The 24,224-nt window shown below is 25.7% G+C and overlaps 1 protein-coding gene across 2 annotated transcripts in view; it reads right to left on the bottom strand.

Moving 5' to 3' along the window:
* The window catches only part of LOC129989251 (inactive histone-lysine N-methyltransferase 2E-like), a 44,090-nt gene that overhangs the window by 15,834 nt on the left and 4,032 nt on the right, over positions 1-24,224 (bottom strand). The window contains exons 1-19 of one of the 2 annotated variants that reach the window (XM_056097643.1): positions 22,879-23,406; positions 22,072-22,393; positions 19,424-19,553; positions 18,048-18,214; positions 17,439-17,486; positions 13,771-13,907; positions 13,537-13,689; positions 12,751-12,878; positions 9,970-10,014; positions 8,491-8,643; positions 8,209-8,390; positions 7,924-8,038; positions 5,946-6,055; positions 5,071-5,151; positions 4,817-4,949; positions 3,204-3,320; positions 1,710-1,975; positions 642-942; positions 26-250 (exon numbers count right to left, since the gene is read on the bottom strand). In XM_056097643.1, coding sequence (XP_055953618.1) covers positions 26-250; positions 642-942; positions 1,710-1,975; positions 3,204-3,320; positions 4,817-4,949; positions 5,071-5,151; positions 5,946-6,055; positions 7,924-8,038; positions 8,209-8,390; positions 8,491-8,643; positions 9,970-10,014; positions 12,751-12,878; positions 13,537-13,689; positions 13,771-13,907; positions 17,439-17,486; positions 18,048-18,214; positions 19,424-19,553; positions 22,072-22,187 — 2,607 coding nt within the window. In that variant the 5' untranslated portion in view covers positions 22,188-22,393; positions 22,879-23,406. Of the gene's footprint in view, positions 1-25; positions 251-641; positions 943-1,709; positions 1,976-3,203; positions 3,321-4,816; positions 4,950-5,070; positions 5,152-5,945; positions 6,056-7,923; positions 8,039-8,208; positions 8,391-8,490; positions 8,644-9,969; positions 10,015-12,750; positions 12,879-13,536; positions 13,690-13,770; positions 13,908-17,438; positions 17,487-18,047; positions 18,215-19,423; positions 19,554-22,071; positions 22,394-22,878; positions 23,407-24,224 lie in introns of those variants that run through there. The other variant, XM_056097642.1, reaches the window with a different exon arrangement.

Genomic DNA, 24,224 nt, shown 5'->3' with positions numbered 1-24,224 from the left:
TTTTATGAAGATATAATCAAACTACCTTCTTTGTGAAGCCTTGATCTTGTGAACCATTGTAACCTTCTGCAGCCTTCACATAACCACTTGAATTACTTCGCCGAAGATGTGCAGCAGAAATGCCACCTGAATGTGGTGTATCTTTCGTACATCTGACATAACAAGCTGGTGCAGAATTTTGCTGTTTTGGAGTTGGTAGATTCACTTTTGTGTCTGTTAGTTCGGATAGAAGCCAAACATTCATCAAAGACTATTAAAATAAAAATAAAAACACTTTTGTACAAACATGCTTCTGGTCACAAGAGTAATAAAAATTTTCATATTATATTTAGAAATTTATTTTTTAAATTTTGGCAAAAACTAAATTAACAAATAATAAAAAATTTAAATAAATCAAATTTACAATAACTTTTTTAAATATGAGAGAAAAAAAAACATTAATTTATGACATGATATATATCAGGTATTAAAAACTAAGAGAAAATATGTTACAAAATAAAAATAAGTTTGTTTCAGAAAAACTATTTTGCTGATATTTTCTATTGCATCAAATTATTAATTGCAAAATTAACATTTAAATTTGATTATGCAAATATCTGATTATTATAAACAAAAAAAGATATTCTTTAGCTTAAGTTTACCGTTTTTCTTTTCAAAAGTGATGGTTTTGGTGAAAGTATGGCAGGAGGAGGTTCAACAACATCCGTCACAAGAGGAGGATTATTATTTGTTGTTGCACAATCTGACTGAATAGGAGTCTCATTTACAGCAGTAGCAGCTGCAGCTGCAGCAGCAGAAGCTGATATTGTAGGTGACAACACTGTAGATGGCTCCTCAGGGGCCTTTGGTAACTCTTCTTGTACCAAACGAAGAATATCGGATCCTCCACTATTAGTCCTTGTCCGACGTCTAGACGGTGTCCCAGAACCCCTTCTTCGTTTCCTGAAAAATATTTATATAAACAACCTAATGAAGATACCACTACACTGAAATCAAGTCAATTTGCACAAGCAAATGCCTTAATGTTTTTATTTAATACCCATTTTTTATTTTATTTCTTTTTTTAAGAAATTCCTCTTTTGAGAACTAAGATATAAAAGTATTTGAAAAAATGTATATTATATAAGAAAAGGAAATGTATAGTGAGAGAGGGAAACAATATGTAAACATTTGCATTCATAAAGAAATTTTCATTGTTAAGCAACAACAAATAAAAAATTGCAGATCAAAGAATTTAAAATTATTAAATATATGTATGTAGTTTCTTCTTAAATAACTTGTTAATATTTCACACACATTTTATTTGAAGTTCCTTCTTCTCTCTGTCACTTAATCAACTACATGAATATTCTACTTAATATAATCCTCAAATTAAAATATCTGAAATGCACCAACTACATTGATCAGAATTGGGAGAATACAATCTGCATAATCATATACTGCCAATACCTTTGCTTAAAAAAATAGAGTAAGTTTGCAAATATAAAAATAATATTAATATTGCAACTAAAAAATATCTGGATGTTTATTCAATACATTAATAAAATTAGATGATCTTGTACTTTTATAAATGGATATATTATTCTTGTATTATTATCCTTTTGATATAATCAATCTTGTATTAAAAAAACATTAAGATAATAACTAAAAATATTTCTAAAACATTATTTAAAAACTAATAAATTGTATAAAATCATAAATATACAAACCCTTTCTTAGGTTTGGTGGTTGCCAGAGCAGCTTTGGATTCCATTTTAACTTCTTCTTCACACTGTTCTTCTACAGCAGATGTAGATGAAGTCTTTTCTTCTTCTTTTGGAACAGCTGCAACAGGCTCATTTTTCTCGACTAGTTCTTCCAACTTGGGAGGAATCTTCTGACGCTCTTGAGCCTCTTTCTGCTGCTTCCTTTTCTCAGCCTTTTCCATTTTATAGAAAGTCTGCATGATTTGGGCCAATTTTCTTTCTTCTCTTGTCTAAAAAAAAATGCAGTTGGACAAGGAAATAAGATTAATGCATATATAAAAAAATATTATTTCAAGAGCATACATGCAAACAGAACTTGATACTGATAATGTGAACAAAATATGCAGAAAAGTCTACAAACATATAAAAATTTTACGCTCCACAATATCTTTTAAAAATGTTAGAAGTTTTTGGAAAATAATTCCATATAAAAGATAAGATTTTTAAAAATAAAAATAGAGTGATTTTTTAGATTTTTCAATATAGCAGCATTTTATAGACTTATAATTAGGCAAACAAATTATATATAAGAACTGAATGACTAGAATAAAAATGAGATTTTTTCTGACATGCTTATATTAATTAGCAGATGCTAAATTTTATAGATCACTGGGAATTATAAAAACCACTTTGGTATTTTTCTTCAATAATTCTTCAACATTTTATTTTATTCATAAAGCAGTAATGGCAACCACCAGGCACCTTGGCTGGTTCACTTGGATAAGGGCTATCTTTAATTTTAGATCAATTGTTTAGATATAACTTCTTATGATATTGTGAAATTGCCAGATATTAAATATGTCATACATATGCATTATTAAATTAGCATTCTCATCATTGGATATATATATTATTAAATTTCCAGCAAAAAAATAACAAATTTATATTCTAAAATAATGTAAAATGTATTTTTGTGCAGTAATACTTTTTTAGTTTATTGCAGAAAACCACCAAAATCCTGTTCACTTTTAATAAATTAATATTTCAAAAAAAAAATTGACCAAGAGGCACATTCCCACCCTTCAGGATATATCAATTCCAAATTTAGTTAACTGCAATCAAATGGTCTGGCCTGTGGAATGCCAACACACAAATTCATCTTTCTTATTAGTAGAGATATAAAGCATATCTACCATTTGGTTGATTTATCTTAATTAAGTTTTTATTGCAATTAGCACAATTACCATTTTTATCTTTGTTATAATTACTTAGTTAAAATTTTAATGCTAAATATGAATAAGTTTTGTTTGATTCTAAATGATTAACAGCAGAGATAGACACAATTTAGAAAAATATGTTCAAAAAGATATAACTCAAAATAATATATTTTCTAATATAAATCTATGATTTGAGATTGCGAGATTCAATATTTTAAAGAAAAAATATTTATAATTAACACCAATAGTTAAATATTTCATTACTATTAATTAATATTAAATATTTATATAATTAACTTACCATTTTCTTTTTATTCTCATTACTGTGTTCTTCTGTTTCATGATCTGAAGATGCTAATTTCAAATCAACTGCCTGATCATTGGATTCTGTCGGAATAATCTGTGCCTTAGCAGCCACCTGTGAATAAAAAATGGTTTTAATGAAATATGAAGGTGAAGAAAAATTCAATGATAAAATTTCATAAGACAAAAATCAATATTAAAAAAAATTGATATTTAAATATTTTCTCATGATTTTATGTTTTAAATTACAGCATGCTAAGCATACTTCCAAAATATGAATATATATTTTTTCATAATATTCAGTATTTCAACAGCACAAAATTACCAAATGCATTACAATTACTTGGTATTTTAATAAACACCATTTATAAACCAGTAAGTGCTGTATATATTTACTCCATTAAATGATAAGTTAAAAAAAACTAACTAAGCTATGACGTTAGAACTTTTGGAGTAAATATAACAAAATTTATTAAGGTGATAAATCTACAATAGCATTTGCCATATCCAGTTGATACATTTCACCTTCAATTATTTTTTAAATCAACAACTATTTACAGCAAAAAAAAAAAAGTTACAATAGTTACAAAATTAAATATCCAATCTTCACCAGTTTATTTCTGCCTACCATCCCAAATGCAAGATTTTTTAGTTCATTTGATTTTGACTAATTGCTACTTAACACACCTTTTAAAAATTCCAACTTTTTTTTTTTTAATTTTTAATCTTGATGTATATATGGTACCAACCATATCATAGGTTATATAGAAAATATATCATCTGGTATGTTCATATCATTACTTGATATCCAGATGACTTACTCTGTCAAAAAATATTATACTTTCAGTAATGTTTTTTCACAATACATCTACTGGTACACAAATCATCTTTACATGGTTCTTCACTCTTGAAAACTTTCAGATTTACCATTGCGTATAACATTTAGTTATAAATTTACCTTCATGCAAAAAACAGTAATTAAACATAAAATAATATTGAAGTGACTACATAAAAAAAATAGATATATCTTGTGATGAATGAAATGACAAATTAAAGATCTACTTTTAGAATCAGCAAAACAGTTTCTTCTAACTGAACAGAATTGGAAATTCCAAATTACTTTTGATTCAAAGCATCAATATTCTTTATTTAAATATGCAATGATCAATATACAGAATCATATGGTAATTTTTTCCCACTAAAATATATTAGAAAGGTTATATAAATCAAAATAAAGAATAATAGCAATATTTAGACAGAAAATAATTGGTTTGAATTAATTGGACTTAAAATTTAATATAAAAGATTATTACATATATGCAACTTTATTGTAATAAAGATAAATACTGAAAGTAGCATATGGATGTAGAGAAAATAATGTCTATATATTCAAGCAATTCTGACCCAAACTAAGCCATATGGTGGGAAAATAAATACAACTTCTTTAAGTAATTCAGAAAAAATAAAAATATCAATATACAATTAAAATGAGAGAAGATTTTATACCATGAATTGAGGCAATTGGAATAATGAAAATGCATTCAACAATATTATCATGAGAGTTATGATATAATGAACATGGAAATTCATTTATGCAAGAAAAATATTCACTTGAAGATCAGGAGTTGAATTCTTTGCTTGTGAAGTCTTATTTTTCTCTGCTTGAGCAGCAATAACTAAAGACTGGCTGCTTTCATCATCCGCTGATATTGTGGTTCGTCTGCTTCTTCGTCGCTTCTCATGACTAAAATCAAAAACTGATTTCAATTATAAATGAATCTTAAACAAAGAGTCCACCAATTATTTGATATAAGAATTTGATCTAAGTATTATACTATAACAAATAATACTTGGGATTTGCTTACATGACTTCAATACTACCATTCTTCTTTTTTGGCTTCAAAAGGCATTCATCAGAGCCACATGCACATTCTATATCTTTTAAGCTTAAAGAGGGAAAAAACAAAAAGGATTTTTAATATGAAATCATCTTAACTACAAACTAACAGCATTAACACTTAATACAGAAAGGATATGCAGGAATCTATTCTAGCTTATCATGCCTTCAAAAGATTACCAATAAAAAACTTTTTTGAGACTAATGATTTTTAATTGATAAAGCAGATCATTAGATAATTAAATTACAATAATTTAATTCCACAAAATAGGCACATGGGTACACCTGCACATCTAAGAAGTTAAAGTACTTTTAAATCTGAATCTAAATGGAAAAAATTTTAAAAGCACAAATATATTATGTATTTCTGGTAAAGGAGCATGTGGCAAATTCTTTTTTTATTCTCTTCATAGTTTTTAAGAATTCTTTTGATGCTGTTGTTAAATTCGTGGACAGTAAGATGATAAACCCCAACTAAAATGGCAGAAGAGTGGGAAGAAAGAAAAAATACCTCTTTATGTGAAAATGCCTCTTAATTAAATTCTTAATTATCTTAATTACATTAGGCTTATATTATCCTCTTCTAATTATATAAGCCTAATTTAATAATTATATAATTAGAAGAGTATTTTTTTAACATGAATTTTAAGTGCAATGGCATTTATTTCACATGAATGCAGATTGGTAAAAGTGGGAAATGAAAATACACAATTCAGAAATTAAAGTTAAGTTTGAATTCATATGATTAGATAATTATTTTTTTAAAAATGGATAACCTACAATTACATATATGCACAATCAATTTTCACAGATTTTTAAAAACATGTAAACAACTGAACTAACCTATCACAATCATTAAGAGTAACAGGAACAGTAACTTCATCTTCACTAAAAATTACTTTAGTGGACTGCAAGTACAAATGCAAGTTTCCATTATATACCATATGCCGAATCTGTAAAGAAATAATTAATGGATGTCAATTAATGCAAATAAATATCAAAATAGACAATTTTTCCAATATAAGAATATTTTCTATTTCACCCATTCCATACAAACAATGCATTTGTACTTTAGGGTTGAATTCCCCTCAGGATTAAACATTACACATGTGCATTTACAATGGTATTTCCTCAGGGAAGAACACTGCACCCTTGGCATCAGGCTTTTGGAACAAAATTATTTCTGTTAGATGGCATTTCTAATCAATGTTATTATTAAAAGATTAATTCCATACATTAGAATTTCTCTCTCAGTGATCAGATTGGGGTTGGACAAACTTCTGTGAATCCTTATATTTTAAAATATAAACAGAAATATGCATCTGCTAATATAAAGAAAAACGCATGCTCATTTTAAAGTGACTGATGTAATTTATATTCTCATTTGATATAAGATGTCATTCTGGCAATAGTTTTATTCCTTTTAGTTTCATTTGTATAGTAATGGCTACAAGACTGCTTATCTTTTTTGGAGGGACAAATTTTATGAATGACTTTTATGAATGACTGATCAATGCATTTTTCCAATAAGAATATCAAAATATTAAATTATTTGCATTAAAAATTAATGATTAAAAAATTAGAAGATGCATAAGTTGCTCAAAACAAAATAAAAAAACAAGATAGAACCAATGTATATAAATTGTGTAATGTCAGTTTTAATACTGATCTGTATTTTGAGATTTTTCATACAGCTTTGAAGCATTAATTATTTAAAATGTTATAAAATATTTTAAAATAGTAATTGTAATTATTTTTCATACATTTTTATATTTAATATCAATAATACGGTGTTACTGTTAGTGCTATCAATCATAACAAAATGATCTCGCTACATTTTTACAATCAAATATCAAGAAATTTTAACTAATTTTTTTAATCATGAGAGAAAATATATTGGCACATATTTAAAACTTGTTAACATTTCTATGCAAAGAGTACTTTTTACAAATTATTATGTGCAGTTTTATGAAAACTGCAGATAAATGTAAAAATTTTCTTTGAAAATCTCCTTTCTCACGATGTATGGAAATAGTAGTTTAGTGGGTAAACCTATTCATAACTATTCATAAAGATAGAAAAAATATGCTGAAAATTGACGACAAAATTAAACTTTGGAGAAAAGATTTCAATGAACTTCATTTAGGATATAAAGTTAGAAGGAGAATAAATTTGACAACAAGCAAGAACTTCAAGGATTTTTTGTTTCATCAGAATATGATGATATGGTACTACAACAAGTGGACAATAAATATTTGATACAGCATCAACATTATATAAACAAAAAGTCATTCACTGTTGCATTTCATCTAGTCTGATATTCTAAATGTAAAGCAATCAGGATTTTAAGTTCAGATAGCTACTGTTCTTTTATACTCATTCAATCAAATTTAAAATATGACTGGAAACAATGAAGAGAAGCCAGGTATCATTTTCATGTAATAAATTATTCTTTTCATTTAAATCTTCTTAAAACGCCATACATACATATAAAACAATTACAGAATGTTGGGAACTAGTAGTAGATTAGTAATATGACCAAGAGATAAAAAAAAAAAATACAGTTCCAAGCAGTAGAAATTATTAATACCTGTTTCACAATTGGCACCTGACTGACCATTTTACTATATAACTAATTAAATAACATGCATTTTATTATTATAAATTAAAATGGACAAGTAAACAACTGATAATGAAAAATATTTAATTTTGCATTTATTTTATAGATTGTTCAAAATGATAAACAATAAAATTAAAATATGCTAAAAAATTTTCAGCATTAAAACTAAAATTCAAAATTTTATAAATTACTTGAACTTACTTCTGCATTAGGTTTACATGACTTCCTCACAAACCTCGCGTCATTGCCATATATCGAAGCATCAACACAAATCTCAGTTTCATCTATCTTATAAAACAAAACATAAGGATATAACCTATAAAAAAAAGGGGGGAAATTTTAAAATCTAGATTTTAGACTACAATAGTTTTTCACATCTTTCAAGACAAAACTTCCTACTATATAATAATTATCACTCAGGCAGATCAGTAAGTAATTATAAACGTTCAGTAAGTTGTATATACTAAGTATTCATGAAATATTTACCTTTTATTATAGAGAGGGTGAATATCATGAAACTGAGAAGATAAAAGAAACTTTCCTTTATATTCTATAAGAGGTTGATTTCTAGGTAAATCATAGAGACAGACCAGCTGTTTCCTTTTCCCATCATCCAACACATGACACTGCTTATTTTGAAGTTGTTCAAAGAACTGTTTTTCAAATCCCTAGAATACAGAACAAATGTCATATATTTAAGAAATGAATTAAACTTACTTTAAATAAAATTAAAAATATTTCAATGTTTTAAAAAAATGGATAATATACCAAAGGGCTCATCATTCGAGCTAACTGTTGCACTTCAGATGTATACTGATTAGTTACAGCAGTTTCAAAATTTTCTTCACACCACTCAGTGCTATATTGCCAGGCATCTTGGGCTTCTTCGTCAGCTGTACTTGTACTTTCTTTATTCTTGTTCTAAAAAAAATTAATTTTTTATTTAAAGAGACCAATTTTTTAAACACACATATGGACATATTTCTCAGATGAAACTGATCATCTCTGTTATCTATGCAAAAAAATTATACGATTAAAAAAATGGTATAATCAAACAACATTACAGAAAATTATTTTAAAAGGGCAGCGCGTCTTCCCCGTGATCTGGGTATACTGGGTTCAAGTCCCGGTACGGACATGGTTGTTCTATCTGTGAGGTGTTGAATGCCCCCCCCCCAGGAAAAAGGGGTTGTGTAAGCAAATGTGACGCATGAAGTAGCTAAGTTGTACTCTTGGCAATAGTTGGCGCAACTGAAAAAACGAGACGCTCACTCAGCTTAAATCGCTGACAGATAACTGTCAGCTTGCTTTTGAAGTGCCATAAGTCACAACACAACAACATAATTTTAAAATGGTAATTTTAAAAATAATACATGAGAATACTTTTATATCACTGCAAAATCTTCGTGTATATCTGAGAAATCGAAACTTTTTATTAAATTACAAAAAAAAAAAAAGTATTCAGAAACTGATAATTTAAATATACATATATATAGGAGGTAAGTAATAAAAAAGCAATACAACAATATACTTTTACAGCAAACAAATTTTACTCAAAAACTTTTTAAAACTTAAAAATAGTTTAAATAAATATTCAAGATAAGTAAAAACTTTGCTTTCTCTCAATCCTGCTACATAAAAATTCTCCATTTTAAAGATAACTATTTGCATAACTACATAACTTACAGTAAGAAAGTGAAAGAAAAAAAATAGCAAACCCACAAATAGATATAAAATAATTTTAACTTCTATTTATAAGAAAACTATTTAAAAATATTATAGAATATTATCACCATTTTTCGATAAAATAAAAATTAAAAAAAAGAACACAATATTCAGAGTAATAGCAATTGATATTTGTTTTGAAATAATTTTTCTACAAAGCTTTCTTTAATACAATAAACATTTCAAAATGAAATTTAATACATCTAAAAGATAAGAATAAAACAGGAAAAGAATAACCATCTTTGGAATACAAAGATAAACAAAAATTTGGCAATCTTATGAATGTGGGGAAACAGGATAGTTCAGGAAAAATCACATGATTTCAATCAACAATTTAAATTTATTGAAATATTTCATTTTGATGAGTTAAGAAAAATGAAAACTGTATTTCTAAACCAAATAAAAGGGAATAATTATGCTTCATTTAATAAAACAACCAATTTATCAATATTATATTGCATGTTTCATATTATCACCAGCTACAAATTTAAGAATACAGAATATGAAATGTTGATGACTTACTCTTCTCAGTTTTGAACGCTTGATATCTGTTCTTTCTTTTCCATGCTAAATTAAGAAGAAAAAAAAATTTTAATGATAAAATATTACACATAGAACGATTCTGAATTATATTAACAGGCACTGTATTAAATAAAGTTTTAAAAAATAATGCAATGATATGTTATAATTAAAATTGTCTAATAACACACGTTAATTTAATTTTTTGCATTATTATTTCCTTAACAATGCTTTGTTTTTCATCTTTATTTAGTTCCACAACTAAATATTTTTTTAACTTTTCATCAATTTTTTTAAGGATATCCCATCTTTTTTATCTATGTTTTATTTGAATTTTGCAGCTTCCCTTATTTTTTGTTGAACTGGAAATTTTTTTCTGTTCTGTACTGTTTAATTTATATATATTCTTCCTAAAAGTTAAATAATTACACAAATTTGTAATTATTTGATTAATATGCTAATACTAACTCTCACAGGTATTGGCACATTCTCTCCTTACAACTAATAAGTTATAACTCTCATTTTTATTACACCCTCGCAATAAAACTGATAATTTTTATTGTACTGTCAATGACTTGCGTGATGTATACATAAAACTGGGCATAAATAAATATAAAAAAATATTTTAATTGTGAATAATAAACAGAGTAGCAACAGAACTTAATGCAGAGTTGCTTCAAATATTCAATGCTTCCATCCATTATCTAATATACAAGGTAATAAGAATAAATAATTTACATCAATTATTATAATACCATAATATATGTAATAATATTATTCTGGTGATGAAATATTTTTAAATTTACATGTTAAATTTAAATATCTGATTATAGAGTTATATATATTTTTGTGGAGTCCACACAATTCTATAGCCCTTACAATCAAAAATTTTGCCACACAGATAGTCATAATGGTAACTCAATATACCGCAAAACATAAATTTTGAAATTTAATGTAGAATTTGCTTACTTATTATTATGTGTTCTTTTGGGTGATTCTTCACATAGTTTGTTTCCAGTTATTGTAGGGGGGGGATCATTGCAGAGAACGGATAATTATTGTTTTACAAAAATTAGTTTTGCATTTGTTAAATACATAACAGCATTGCAAAAAGAAGGAAAAAAACTAACTTTCCTGAAAGCTTATCTTAAAACTAAAATTTCTGTATCTGGCATTCCAATTTTATTACTTTTCTCAAATTTAATGATGACATTATTCAAACATATTAACAGAAGACCCATTAAAATTCCATTGCCACTGACTTTTAATTAATTGTTTACATGACAACTCCATGGAACAGAGAATATGTTCTGTTTTCATATGCAAAGTCATGAAATATAGTGTTCCCCTGAACCTCTAAAAGGGAAAATGGTAGAGGAAAAGTCTACTAAAATTAAGTGCATGGTGTTAGCTACTTGATTTGTATTATATATGGAAATACAAGAAATGTTGTGCATTACTACCTAGATCATCAAGCCTAATAACATAAAATGCAAGCATTTTTACTAATAGAGCACATAGTGTCTGCCATGTAATAGACTTAGAACCAAAAATAATAGTAAATAAATAAAAGCCGACCTTATTAAAATAACAAATGTATCAAATTAACATTTAAGAAGCAAAATAAGTATGATTAACTGAACAATAAAATGAATAAAAATGCTTGAGATATTATAAATACCTTAAGATTATTACATTAAACCATCTCATGTATAATAAACTTATTTTCAAAAAATGCTGTGTCAAATCATATTGTATATATGATAACAGTTCTCCCTTGGAATATTGAGCACTTAAGAATGTAGCTAACTGTTATTTGGGAATATTTCTTAAAGTTTCCATATGTATTTTCACTAACAATCAACAAATGAAAGTGAAAAAAAAATCCTAGTTATTTGTATAATTTAGCTCTAAAGTTTTAACTAATCAATTCAAAATTTTTCAAGTGCATAAATAAATGTGAAATTATTTAAAATTTCTTTTGGCTTTCTTGAATACTTTACTTGATTTATAGAAGTCATTCTTAAAAGTATTCATCTATTTATTTCAAAAATATTTATTTACTGATAAAAAAAATAATATACTCCGATGGCTGCAATAATGAATAGAATCACTATCTGGAGTATTAATCATTTTCAGTAATGTGTGGATTTTACTTAACTAATATAAATTAAATTATTACTCCATTTCAGGTATCATACCAAGAATCATGAGAATTTTATACACTATTTTAATTTTAACTGCATCATTTGTAGCAAATATTTTAATTGTTATGTCTTTTAATTGTTTCTTCCTTTTCATTGTTAGTTTGAATTTTTATCTACACTGTATATCACTGTTGTGAATAAAAATAAGCATGTTAAAATAATTAGTATCATTTGATTGCAAGTTTTTGAAAAGGCCAAAGGTTTTCTTTCTTTTGTTTTTTCAAAAAATTACATAACTTGACTAGAAATTTGAGTAACTTCAGAATTGTTCCAGAAACAACTCAGTCATCATCTTAATGGGGATTATACAAAAGTCATATCATTGTATTTGATTTTGACAGTTTAAAATATATTCATTAATTGTTTCATTTATTTCAGCAATTTATATCTATCTACAATAAAAGAGGCCAGTTAAAGTTCATTTACTTCTATAATATTTTTAATTACTAATGATAAAAATGTAAAGAAACTTATGTCAAAATCTCCCTCAGGATTCAAAAATAAGACTGAACACACATACAAACATTGATTTACATAAATCATACAGATCCCTTGTAGCAAAAAATACTATTATTACCTTTGAAAAAGATTTGCTTCTTCTAGTAGACTGCTCCAGTTGTTTTTCTTCTTCTCTTTTTCTACGCTTGCTTCGTGTTTTTGGCCGACGTTCAGTATTCTTGTTATCTTCATCACTATCTGAGGTACCTTAATAAATGAAAAATAATAAATGCATCTATTTTAAAAAACAAGAAACTCTAAATTTATAAAGAGTTACAAAATTTCTTTTAAATAAATCAAAAAAGCATCACCTTAAGTGATGTATATTAGTTAATTTTCAGATTATATTGAAATATTTACTTATATGAATATTCAATATCAAGTTTATACATGTTATCTGTTTGCATACTGCACTTTTTTTTTCTGTAATGTTATTTGATAAAAATTTACACCACATTTTTGGAGACTGTAAAAAATTAGATTCTAGTTCCTTCTCATGACACAAAAAACCGACTTGCAATTCACTAGTAGGTTGTCAAACATATTTGGAAGCCCCTGCTTCATATAATTAGATAGTTTGGACAACTGAACTGTTCACCAATAATTTGGTAAATTGTAGAAAATTCAAATAAGTTTTTTTAATTGTATTGGACTTAAAGAAGCCTCAGTATAAAGAAGCTATTCAATACTTAAAAAGAAATTTCTCAAATGAGCAATATGTTTTTCTTGATGAATTATATATATCTTAATAATGATAATTAATATTCATGATATAAAGCTAAAACAACTATCTTTAAAGATATATTAATAGCACCTACAATATTAAAAGGATATATCTGCCATTTAAAAATTGATATAAACTTACAATAAAATCGTTGAACAAGGGATACAGGTGGCATGACTTGATAATCAGTTTTAGGCCATTCTTCTGGAGTTTGTAGTAATGTCTTCTTTTTGTAATTTTTTCCAAAAATCAAGTTATTGGCACAAGACTCTTGTTTTGTAGCTGGTAATTTGGCTAAAGAAAAAGGAAAATATTAAACATGAATAAATTAATTGAAAAAATATTTTTTTTAGACACCAGCCGAAAAAAACTTACTTAATGCAACTTTTTTGCGAGCTTGTAAGAGTTTTGCTTTATGCTTATCCAACTTCCTAGGCTCACATTTTTCGCATAAGTATGTTTCAGGTATATTATTTCTGTCCAATCCCATGCAATCAACATGTTGCCAAACGCTGCAAAATATTTCAGAAATGACTTATTCAAAACATATAATTTGGTTTTAAAAGTTCCTAAACAATAGCTTATCCTTCCATCAAATTTTCAGCATTTCTTATTAATAATATCTATAAATCTATTACAGCATTATCCAGTATCCATGAATAAAACACTTTCATAAGTATTAAGTTAATTTTAAAAAAACACACACACACTTAAATTTAAATGCAAACAACTCAATACTTTCGCTTCAAATTTTTTACTAAGTTCCAAATAAAACAGCATTTATTGAAAAATTAACAGCATATAATAGTAAATTATGTAAGATTTTATTAAAAATTAATACTTAAGTCTTTCTTTTCTTATATTACATATTAAATGGAGCAATGCAAACATTAGCAACAGATTATTCAACAAAGGTAAAAAATAATCAAGAGTGAAGTACATATTATATTATTATTTCATCTTAGAATTTTCACTTAAGAGTTTTGCTACTACAATCAAAATGATTTTATTAAACTTATCTATAACTAAGGCAAGAATTTCAACCTCTTAAATGTTGAACAGGTCTTTCATACAAGCAGTTTATTATAATTTCATCATGCTTTGTTTTGCATTGGATATGATTATCTAATAACACACCATGGAAATTCCACTTTTAATGTGCTTATTTAATATTCTCATGAGGAGGGGAGTTTGCTTCATAGATGTAGCCCAAAGATTAAATTTGATTTAAAATCAATAATGCACTGATTTAGAAAGAATGTACAATTAATACATGCTGTGAATAGATTTTAGTGTCAAACTATCCACATCTTTATCTTTGACTCTTCTTAATATCAGTATTTCAAACAAAAAGAGTGATCCAGAAGGCAGCCCGCCCACCCCACACACATTTTATTATTATTATTATGATGATGATGATGATGATCCACAATCAGAAGATAGTGACAATTCGATACAACTTGTGCTGGGATGCCTCAAATTTTTCAATGTGAATTAATATTTCAGAAAACTGGGCTTATTCATTCATATTATGTTTAAAAATTTATTAAGTTTTTGAAAAAAATATTATAGTTAGAATTCAAAATTATGTTGAAGAAAAAAATTCATTCTTTTAAGATAATAGTATAAATAATTTTAATCTGATTATCGTTCTTGCTGCATTAAATAATTTAATATATTTTTAAATGTCTGCAATGAAAATTTTCTGCCTATTTTCAATGTAAGGGGAAATCCAAATAATAAGTAAAAAAAGTATTATTAAACAAACAATGTTTTTTCATTAAAAAAACTTTCTATTTACAAAGAAATATGGTTCTCTTTCCATTAATAGGTTTAGAATTTTATGAATATTAAAAATAAAAAAATTCAATTTTTTTTATTTGTTGGGTTATTAAGAGGCTAAAATTTCAATAAGAAACTATTTTCAATGAGAATTTTGTCTTTCCTCAACAAATTTCTTTCTTAAACAGCAACACATTAAATGATACAATATTTTTAAAATTACAAATTAAAAAAAAAAACATATGAGATAAAAAGGATTGGTTTCATCTTCTAAGATGAAAATGAAAAAATTAGCAGTAAGTTGTGAAGGTAAGCAGTATGAAAAGAAGAAAATTTCTTTTGTTACTGCTTTTTGATAAGTTCTTGGAAAACAATTTAACTTCTATTTGCCATTTTTTTTTTCATTTTTTTTTTTTTTTGGTAGACAAGAATATTTGAATACACTAACTGAATTAAAAATATACTTGAATTGTAAACTGATTGCTTTCTGTCAGTCTATTATAAAAATATTGTGAATTTTTATAGCATTAATAAAAAAACTGAACGAGAACTATTGTTGTGATGTTTATAATAATCAATTTTAAGCAATCATTCAAACCACAATGCAAAAAATAATGCTTACACAATAACATATAGAGTTACTATAAAATATTTAAGACAAATTTCAAAGGTAATCAAGTATTCAGAAAGAAGTCATTTTTAAAACAGAAAATGGGTTTGCTAGAGGGATTAATTAAAAGAAAAGGATACACCAGTGGAAGTGTAAAATGCAAATTTCCAACAATACAACACATATAAATAAATAACATTAAAAGTCATGCACAAATATAATGAGAAGCAGGATGCAATATCAATATAAACCTTTAGAATATTTAATGTAAGTATTTATAGAACTATTTATTCAAAGCATTACAAGTTTAATTATGCAACAGCATAATAGTATTATCATTAAAATGCATTCCATTAAAGTTATATCAGGTGCATCCTCTACTTTTACTTAATTCAGTAGCAAACAACTCCTGTAATGGTCACCTTTTGCATTTGTGATACCATTTTAGATTGTAAAAATAACTCATTTATATATGTCTACCTTCTCAAGTTTATCAGAGGATTTTTAAATTATAGAATACAATAAAGTTGGAAACTATTTTAAAGATATAGGGCCAATTAGATACATAAACTCTGATGGAGGAGATTATTATTTCTGTCAACTTTTTATCTGTATTTCTTTATATATATCTGCTGAATTATTACTTTATTATTCCCAAAGCATGCCATATCATTTTACATGATATTACTTGATATTTATTGGGTAGACTTGGATATATATTACTCAGTCATTTGGGTATGGGATTTCAAATGGGATCACTTTAAAATTATCTGCAACTCCAACTTGAGTAATGAATTTTTGCAAATAAAATTATTAAAATTTCTAACTTTAGAATAGATTTTTTAAAAAATTAGTATCTAAGGTGTTTAAAATATTACCATGTATCACTTAATGATAATTTATCGTATATATTCTTCAGCTCAACAAGATAAACTAAACCAGCACAGAGAATCAGTCATATGTGATGATAAGAATAAGATGTGCAATTATAATGAATGTAATGATTACATAGATTAAAAACAAGGGTCGGCCTTAATTTAAGATTATAATATTTAAAAGCAATTTTTCAACTCTTCAAATGGTTAATTAATTTGATATAGTATCTTTTACATAAGAGGAATCACTTTTAGAGTGTATGAATTTTCTTTTATATGTATCAAATATTTTTTGTAACATATTCAATCAAGTAAACAAAAATGACATTTTCTGATCAATAATGAAGAACAGAAAAATCTGGCCAAGAGCCATCTGAAAAGTTCGCTACAGCATCAAACGTAAGATATTTTGAAAATTAAAATTTTCAACATACTTGATAGCAAAATTAAATTACAAGATATATCAAATACATTTTAAGATAGATAATTAAAAATATTTAAAGACATCAAAGTGTGTCGGAAACAGTGGGATAAAGTGATAACAAGAAACAAATTATTACTTTCTAGTAAAAATAATTATTGCCAATATAATTCACAGAGAAATAAATTTGATAAAATACATCTAGAAGAACATACAGTAATCATTATATTATGATAGTCCATAATATCAGATTTCAAATAAAAAGTATAATTTTATTAAATATTTTATGAATGTTTTAGGACATTTTGATTCACATTTTCTGAAAACTAAATTTCATGACATAATAAATACTTACAGACAATGATCACAACATATCATGTATTCATCATCATGTTCAAATCCACTATAAAAAGAAAAATAATTAAAAACCTAATTAATCTTCTAATAAATCATTCATAATTAATCATCAAAATTCATTATGCATTTTTAAGTCATCAAGATATATATATACATATATATATATTTCTTTATTTAAAATAGCAAGACTTGGCCTCCTGTATCTTTTCACTCTTATAATCACGCAAAACATAATAAATTATATTTTGAAAGAAAGTAATTAAGTATAGTAAAAATATATTAAAACCTAAGCATTTATACAAAGGAAGGCAAATAAATATATTACTATTATTATTTGCTAGAATAAGTTAAAAATATCCCCTTTCCTTAAAATTTAATTAATTTCAATTATCTTCATTAAATTGGAATATCAAAATTAATGTTATCATTATAAAATTGATTAATAAAATAAACTGTAAAAGATTCATTTTGAAACCAACTAAATGCAAAATTATTAAAGAAAATTAGAGTTATTTTACATTTGAATGTTGCATTTTAACTACCTATCTCTGAAAAAATATATTCTAATTTGAGTTTGTATTTACAAACTCCAATATAATAAACTCACCATATACAGCGGGTTATGCTTTCTTCTTGGGCTTCTTCTGTAGTAGTAGTAGTTGAAATGATTGAAAGATTGGTATCTTCATCTGGAATGGCAACATCAGCAACAGGAGAAGGACACGGTGAATAGCTTGGTGGAGTAGGAGGTGGAGGAGCACCATAATTGTGATCCTGAAATAATCATTATTTACTCAGTTTATTTAAGAAAAGAGAAGAATATTTCCACAATCAAACAAAAAATAATATTTTTGCATTATACTAAATATCTTGAATTAATAGTAAACCAATTAATTCAAAAGGTCTAGTTAGAAGTAACTGAGTGGATTTGTATCAAAATAAATAACGAAATTTTAAAAATTATTTATAAGTAAAATATTTAACATAGTAATAGTCTCTCAACATAAAACTCAATGTCTGGAAATTAATTTGAATCTTCTACATCACTTGATAGATTCAAATGAAATTTGATGTACATATTTTTTAACACCAAAAGTGAAGACTGAGCTACTAAAAAAGTTGTTACACCACCCCCTCTTCTCTTTAAACCAGGAAAAATGAGAGTAAAAAGATTTGGCATTTTCAATCATACATCATTGTATAAAAATTGGCACTGAAATACATCATTGTATAAAAATTATTTTTAAGGTATCTTACAAATAAAAAAATTAGCTTTTCCATTTACAAATGAAAATTCTTCAAATTTAACCAAATTTTTAAAAATAAATTTTAACATATTTCCTGACAATTTGCTTTCTGGTTAAAATATTAACTAAATTTACTGTTTAACTGCATCTATCGGTTGTATACTTTCACAAATGTTGAAGTTTTCTTTGGGAATTTCCATTAAAAGCATATTGCCTCTAGCTCCATGAAATTTAAGAGACTGTTACTTGAAGTTTGCAATTGCTGAATTCTATTTTTTTAACAGTAGACATTAACATGTTTACGAGTGTTATAACAAGTATGAAATTAAGAAAGTATTTAATATCTGAAGAACCTCTTACCTATTTTTTTCTCTTAATTTAAAATTTTATCTCTGGTACTTCTTTCCCCAATTTCCAAAACAATCAAAATATATGCAACAAATAAGGAGGCCAAGAATAATCTCAATTAAAAAGCTTTAGAGTAATATTTAAAGCTAAGGATTCTAAAATCTAAAGGGCCTAAATATAAAATTTTGAAAACTGGATAATGTAATATGTGCAGGCAGAACAACATGTACAATAGCTACTTCTCGATAGATTTTCTCATGTTGTCATCACAAATCTTAAACCTTATACATTTTATACTTAATTACAAATTTTTTATTAAAGAAATTATAAAATTTTGCTTGCAAAATACTTTGGTACTTTCAAATTTAATCATCTAATTAAAATATACCTGGTATGGTAGGCCAAAACAACATTGTGAAGATCTAACATCTTTTAAACTAGTTGCAAACACAGAATTCGATGTAGCTATTTCAACAATAGAATTTTCATCATCAGTCATCCCTGGCAGTTCAGACTGTCTAAATATAAATGCATCAAACTATTAGTACTTACATAACTTTTTCCATATTTTTTTTAACAATAACAAAATTCTACGGTTGAATCAAAATTCAAAACATTAATTTTCACTTAAAAGTGACAATTTTATTTACATTATTTTAGAGATTTAGCAATAAAATTTTTTATATAGAGGATTTAATTATAAACTGCAATACTATACTACATTTATACTTAATACTATTTTTAAGACAAAGCACCAATAATATTAATACTTCCTTCTAAACAGCTATAATTCAAAAAGTAGCACTAAACAAGTTCTTTTTTTTTTTTAATTTGGTAATATGAATATTCCAAAAAAAAGTTTAAAAAAATAAATATAAATAATTTTTCTAATATTTATACAGAATGCAATAAAAATAAATTTAAAAAAGAAAGTAATAAAAATTTTCCAAAGTTTTAATTTTATTGATTAATCAAAAAGGTCATTTGCAGATCAAATCAACAAAATTACTGTATCATCTCAGATTTTAATAAAATTTGACACAGGGATATTTATTTGTAGAGGCCTGGAAAAATACTTAATTTCATGCAGACATAACAAATCATTTTTGATTCACAACTATTTCAAGTTTCAAAAATTTATCCAAAAACGGTGAATGGAAATTTTCCTAATTGCACTATGGTTTTGGAGGAAATTTCATTTCACAACACTTTTCATGATCTTTCTTAAGATACAACATTAAATAGGCTAATGCATAAAAACTTTAAATAGGCTGATGTAATGTATAAAAATTTAAATAAAAATCTTAGTTTAAATTCTTTTAAATACATATTTTAAAATTTGTTTAAAAAATAATTAGCAACATTGCATATCACCTGGTAAAATATAAATTTGAATTGGTGATGACTAATTGTTGAAATAATTTAAATATGATGCTTTTTCATTAATTTTATTGATTTAATGTTCTTATCTAAATGCAGTAGCTGCACTTAATGTGATGATCCCTTAGGAAATTTAATTAAGAGATTAACATAGGAGATTTGATGACATTAATCAATCGATAACAATATGCAATATGAGTAAAATCAATCACATATCGATTGCAAGTAGTATTACATAAACTGGAATGATTGCAAATTCAGACAATATAATTAGTGCAGACGGTTACATTTCTATTCACTAAGCATTCATTAAATCAAAATAACAAATTAGTATTTTGAAATACCAATTTAAAATTACTATAAACTAAAAAGAATGAAAATAACCAATAGAAAATTTCATTAACATTAAAAGTACAAATCATAAAAATTATATGAATCTCGCACTCCAACATGACACTTTTTTAGCATGTGTGTGTGTGGGGGGGGGGGGGGTAATACGAGGAATGTAATAAAAGATTGTGATGCAATGCATTTTTTTTATATTTGCCCTGGGTGCCATTTTATGTAGATATGCCTCTAATCAGATAAAATATAACCTACAAGAAAAAGTTTTATTTAAGACTGATTGCTACAAATTTTCTTCGGGTTTATATTCATATTTCCTTTCATGGAATTGGCACTCTTGTGTTATTCAGCTAAATACAAGATATTAATGAAAAAAAACTTTAATTTTTTAAAAACAAATAACTTAATAACATCATTAGAAATTTATAAAATGCCAAATGATTTACAACAATAATTATTCACAAAATGATTTAAAAACTTTAAAATATACACTTTCAAACATTTTTAATTAGATTTTATTTTATTTTTCTTCTTTATTTATTTTTGTATGTAAGTTGGCAAGATATTTACCACAAGAAAGAGCATAACAAATGCCATAAAATGGCATCTCCTACAACTATAACTCAATAAGAGAGCTTCCAGTAGTTTTTTTTTTTTTTTTTTTTTTTTTAATCTGGTTTACTCTTTTTACACATTTTAGAAACTTTATAATACTGTAATTCAAAATAAGTTAACATATTGAAATGATTGAAATTAGGCATTTTTTTTAATATTTATATAAACAGTACAATGATGTAAAAGTTTATGAAAATCTGAGATGATGAAGTTTCTACAATGTATAAAGATGGCAAAGAACAACAGCAAGCAAATTTAATGTAAAAATAGATATTATAAAAATAGATATTAAATATCAATATAAACATTTTAACATAATTTAAGAAAAGAGTTGTATAAACAATGAACAATACTGTTCTTCAAATAAATAAAAAAAAAGTACAAATTCTCACACTTATTCCTTTAAAACTAAAAAAAAAAAAAAAAAAGAATACAAAGACGTATTTTTAGAAAATACCAATTTTTAAAAGTTACTTACATTTAAAAATAATCAAAATATAGATGGTTGCAAACATTTTGAAGTTTTTTTAAATTTAAAAAAATTCAGCAATAGATAATAAGTGCATTATAATTCAAAGAAATAAGAAGCATAAATATTAAAAATTACACTAAAATTGCACATTTTATTTTTATTAATTATAAAGTTAAAATTTTAAAAAATAATGTCAAATGATGTTTATAAAAATAGGTACATACTCAATTCCTGGCACCATTTCCACCTTTACAGAAGTTTTTGAGAGACATTGGTCATTTGAAGGCACAGCACCAGCAGACTGTATAAACGGCGAATTAAATTGTATAATAATACTCATATTAAGCTACAGGTTAATAAACACTGTAGCATGTTGCTCGTAACTCAAGTTAATCAAGACATGGTAGAAAGAAAAAAAAGACATTAATCACTGGGACGTTTCTCTCGTTTCTTCACTCGGTCACGGTAAAATTCTAAAATTCTCAGATGAAGTCGGTTCCAAGAACATATTGCAGGCAGAACTGGCATGGCCAAAAAGTATGGCACCTAAATATATATATATATAAAGAAATGAATAAAATTGATTAGCAATGGGAGGAAAAAATAAGTATACAGAAGACAAAGTTAATATGAAAAAAATTTATGACTGACGTTATTCCTTATAAAACTTTGGTATTCATTTTCTTATAAATTCATGGTTTCCAAGAAAATTCTAATTAGTTTTTAAATTTAACCAATGATACAATATCATAATTTAGTGAAAGAAAACTTTAATTACTCATTAATAATTGCTTTAAAAAACCAGATAATTTGTTTCATTAAAAAATGTTTTATTTAATAATATATATATATATATATATATATATATATATATATATATATATATATATATACTTGCATTATTCCAAAATATTAAAAAAATAATTTATATAAAAATATTTTTTATTAAAATCCCTAATTCTTGCATAACTTAGTAAATCTGTTAGAAAGTACTTAAAACAAAACATGTTTATATAATGTGAATTATATACTTGGTTTTTCGAAGATTTAAAGTAAATATTGTGTCAATAATATAAAAATGTTAGTATTTGTTTTGCCTCCTGATCGGCAAACTTAAGGCTAAACCATTTGTCAGTGGCGAGCTAAGTCAACAGATTGATGCGACATCTTTGACGATTAATCGCTGGTTGCAATAGACGTGATAACTTGTGCGGATTTTCTTTTTTTCTGCGCGTAATTATTAGCATACAGTTAAGCATACTTTATTAGCATAAGTACAATCTTGCCTACTGGTTACAACAAATCGTAAGTTTTCAACGAGATTGCAACTGAATCAGTAACTTGATTCAGCTTATCTTTCTTTATGATCTTATTCGCTGATATCTATTTTATTTTTGCAATTCATTGTTCTTATAAGATAAGTCAGAAGACACGTGAGAAAAATTCTGCTTAAAATTTATTTCTGAGTCGCAGGTATTTGCTTTATATAATTAGTAACTTCCATATTTGTATTTAATCACATTATTTTAAATGTTTCTATTCAAATAGGATGCTTTTTCCTCTTACGATCATTTATAAATTAAAAATTTCTTATGTAAATATTGAATTTCATATTTTTCTTTGTTTTAATAGTAATTTTATTTATAGAATTATCACTATTTTTATTTATGTCAGAAAATTGCGAAATACCACAAAAATAATCTTGTTTCTGTATACAATCAGAAACAAGATCCGAATCCGATCCAAGAGCAGAATAAATTGAACAGAATAAAATTTATAGCGTGCGATGTTTATAACTTGACTATGAATTAACTCATATCGCAGCACAAATTCTTTTGTTATTTGTAATTTGTACAACAAAATTTTTTTTGTTGAAATGTGTTTGATTAAGTAATCAATCAACTTAACAAAGCACTGTCTAGTTCGATAACATTCATCTGATCGATTTTATTAATTACATAATTTTGTTTCATTTCATTTTAATCTTTTTCAAACAGCAAGTCTAACGTAGCCTTCTATGGACAGGAATTCATATAAAGAGCAACAATCGCAATTACAAAAAGAACTTTAAAAATTAAGATGTAATTTAAAACTTTTTAATACATTAAAATAAATCTCTAAAACAGGATCATTTTATACTATTTTCAAGTAAAGATAATTAATTAGGCTGAAAATTAATAAAATTCTTAATGCTGACAAATTTTAATACATCCATTTATAAAAATTGGTTTCAAAACAAAACAAAAATCTGTTTCGTTCATCGATCGATACAATTTGCGATTTCAAACGGCGCTACACTTACGACACTACTTAATTTTAAATATATATTGTTCCCTCTTTGAAAAATTTATAAACAATGATTATTAGAAAAGAACTG

The sequence above is a fragment of the Argiope bruennichi genome, chromosome 10 (assembly GCF_947563725.1).
Source record: "Argiope bruennichi chromosome 10, qqArgBrue1.1, whole genome shotgun sequence".
Taxonomy (NCBI): Eukaryota; Metazoa; Arthropoda; class Arachnida; order Araneae; family Araneidae; genus Argiope; species Argiope bruennichi.
Note: the sequence above shows the minus strand (reverse complement) of the source record. Positions and strands in the feature narration are given on the sequence as shown.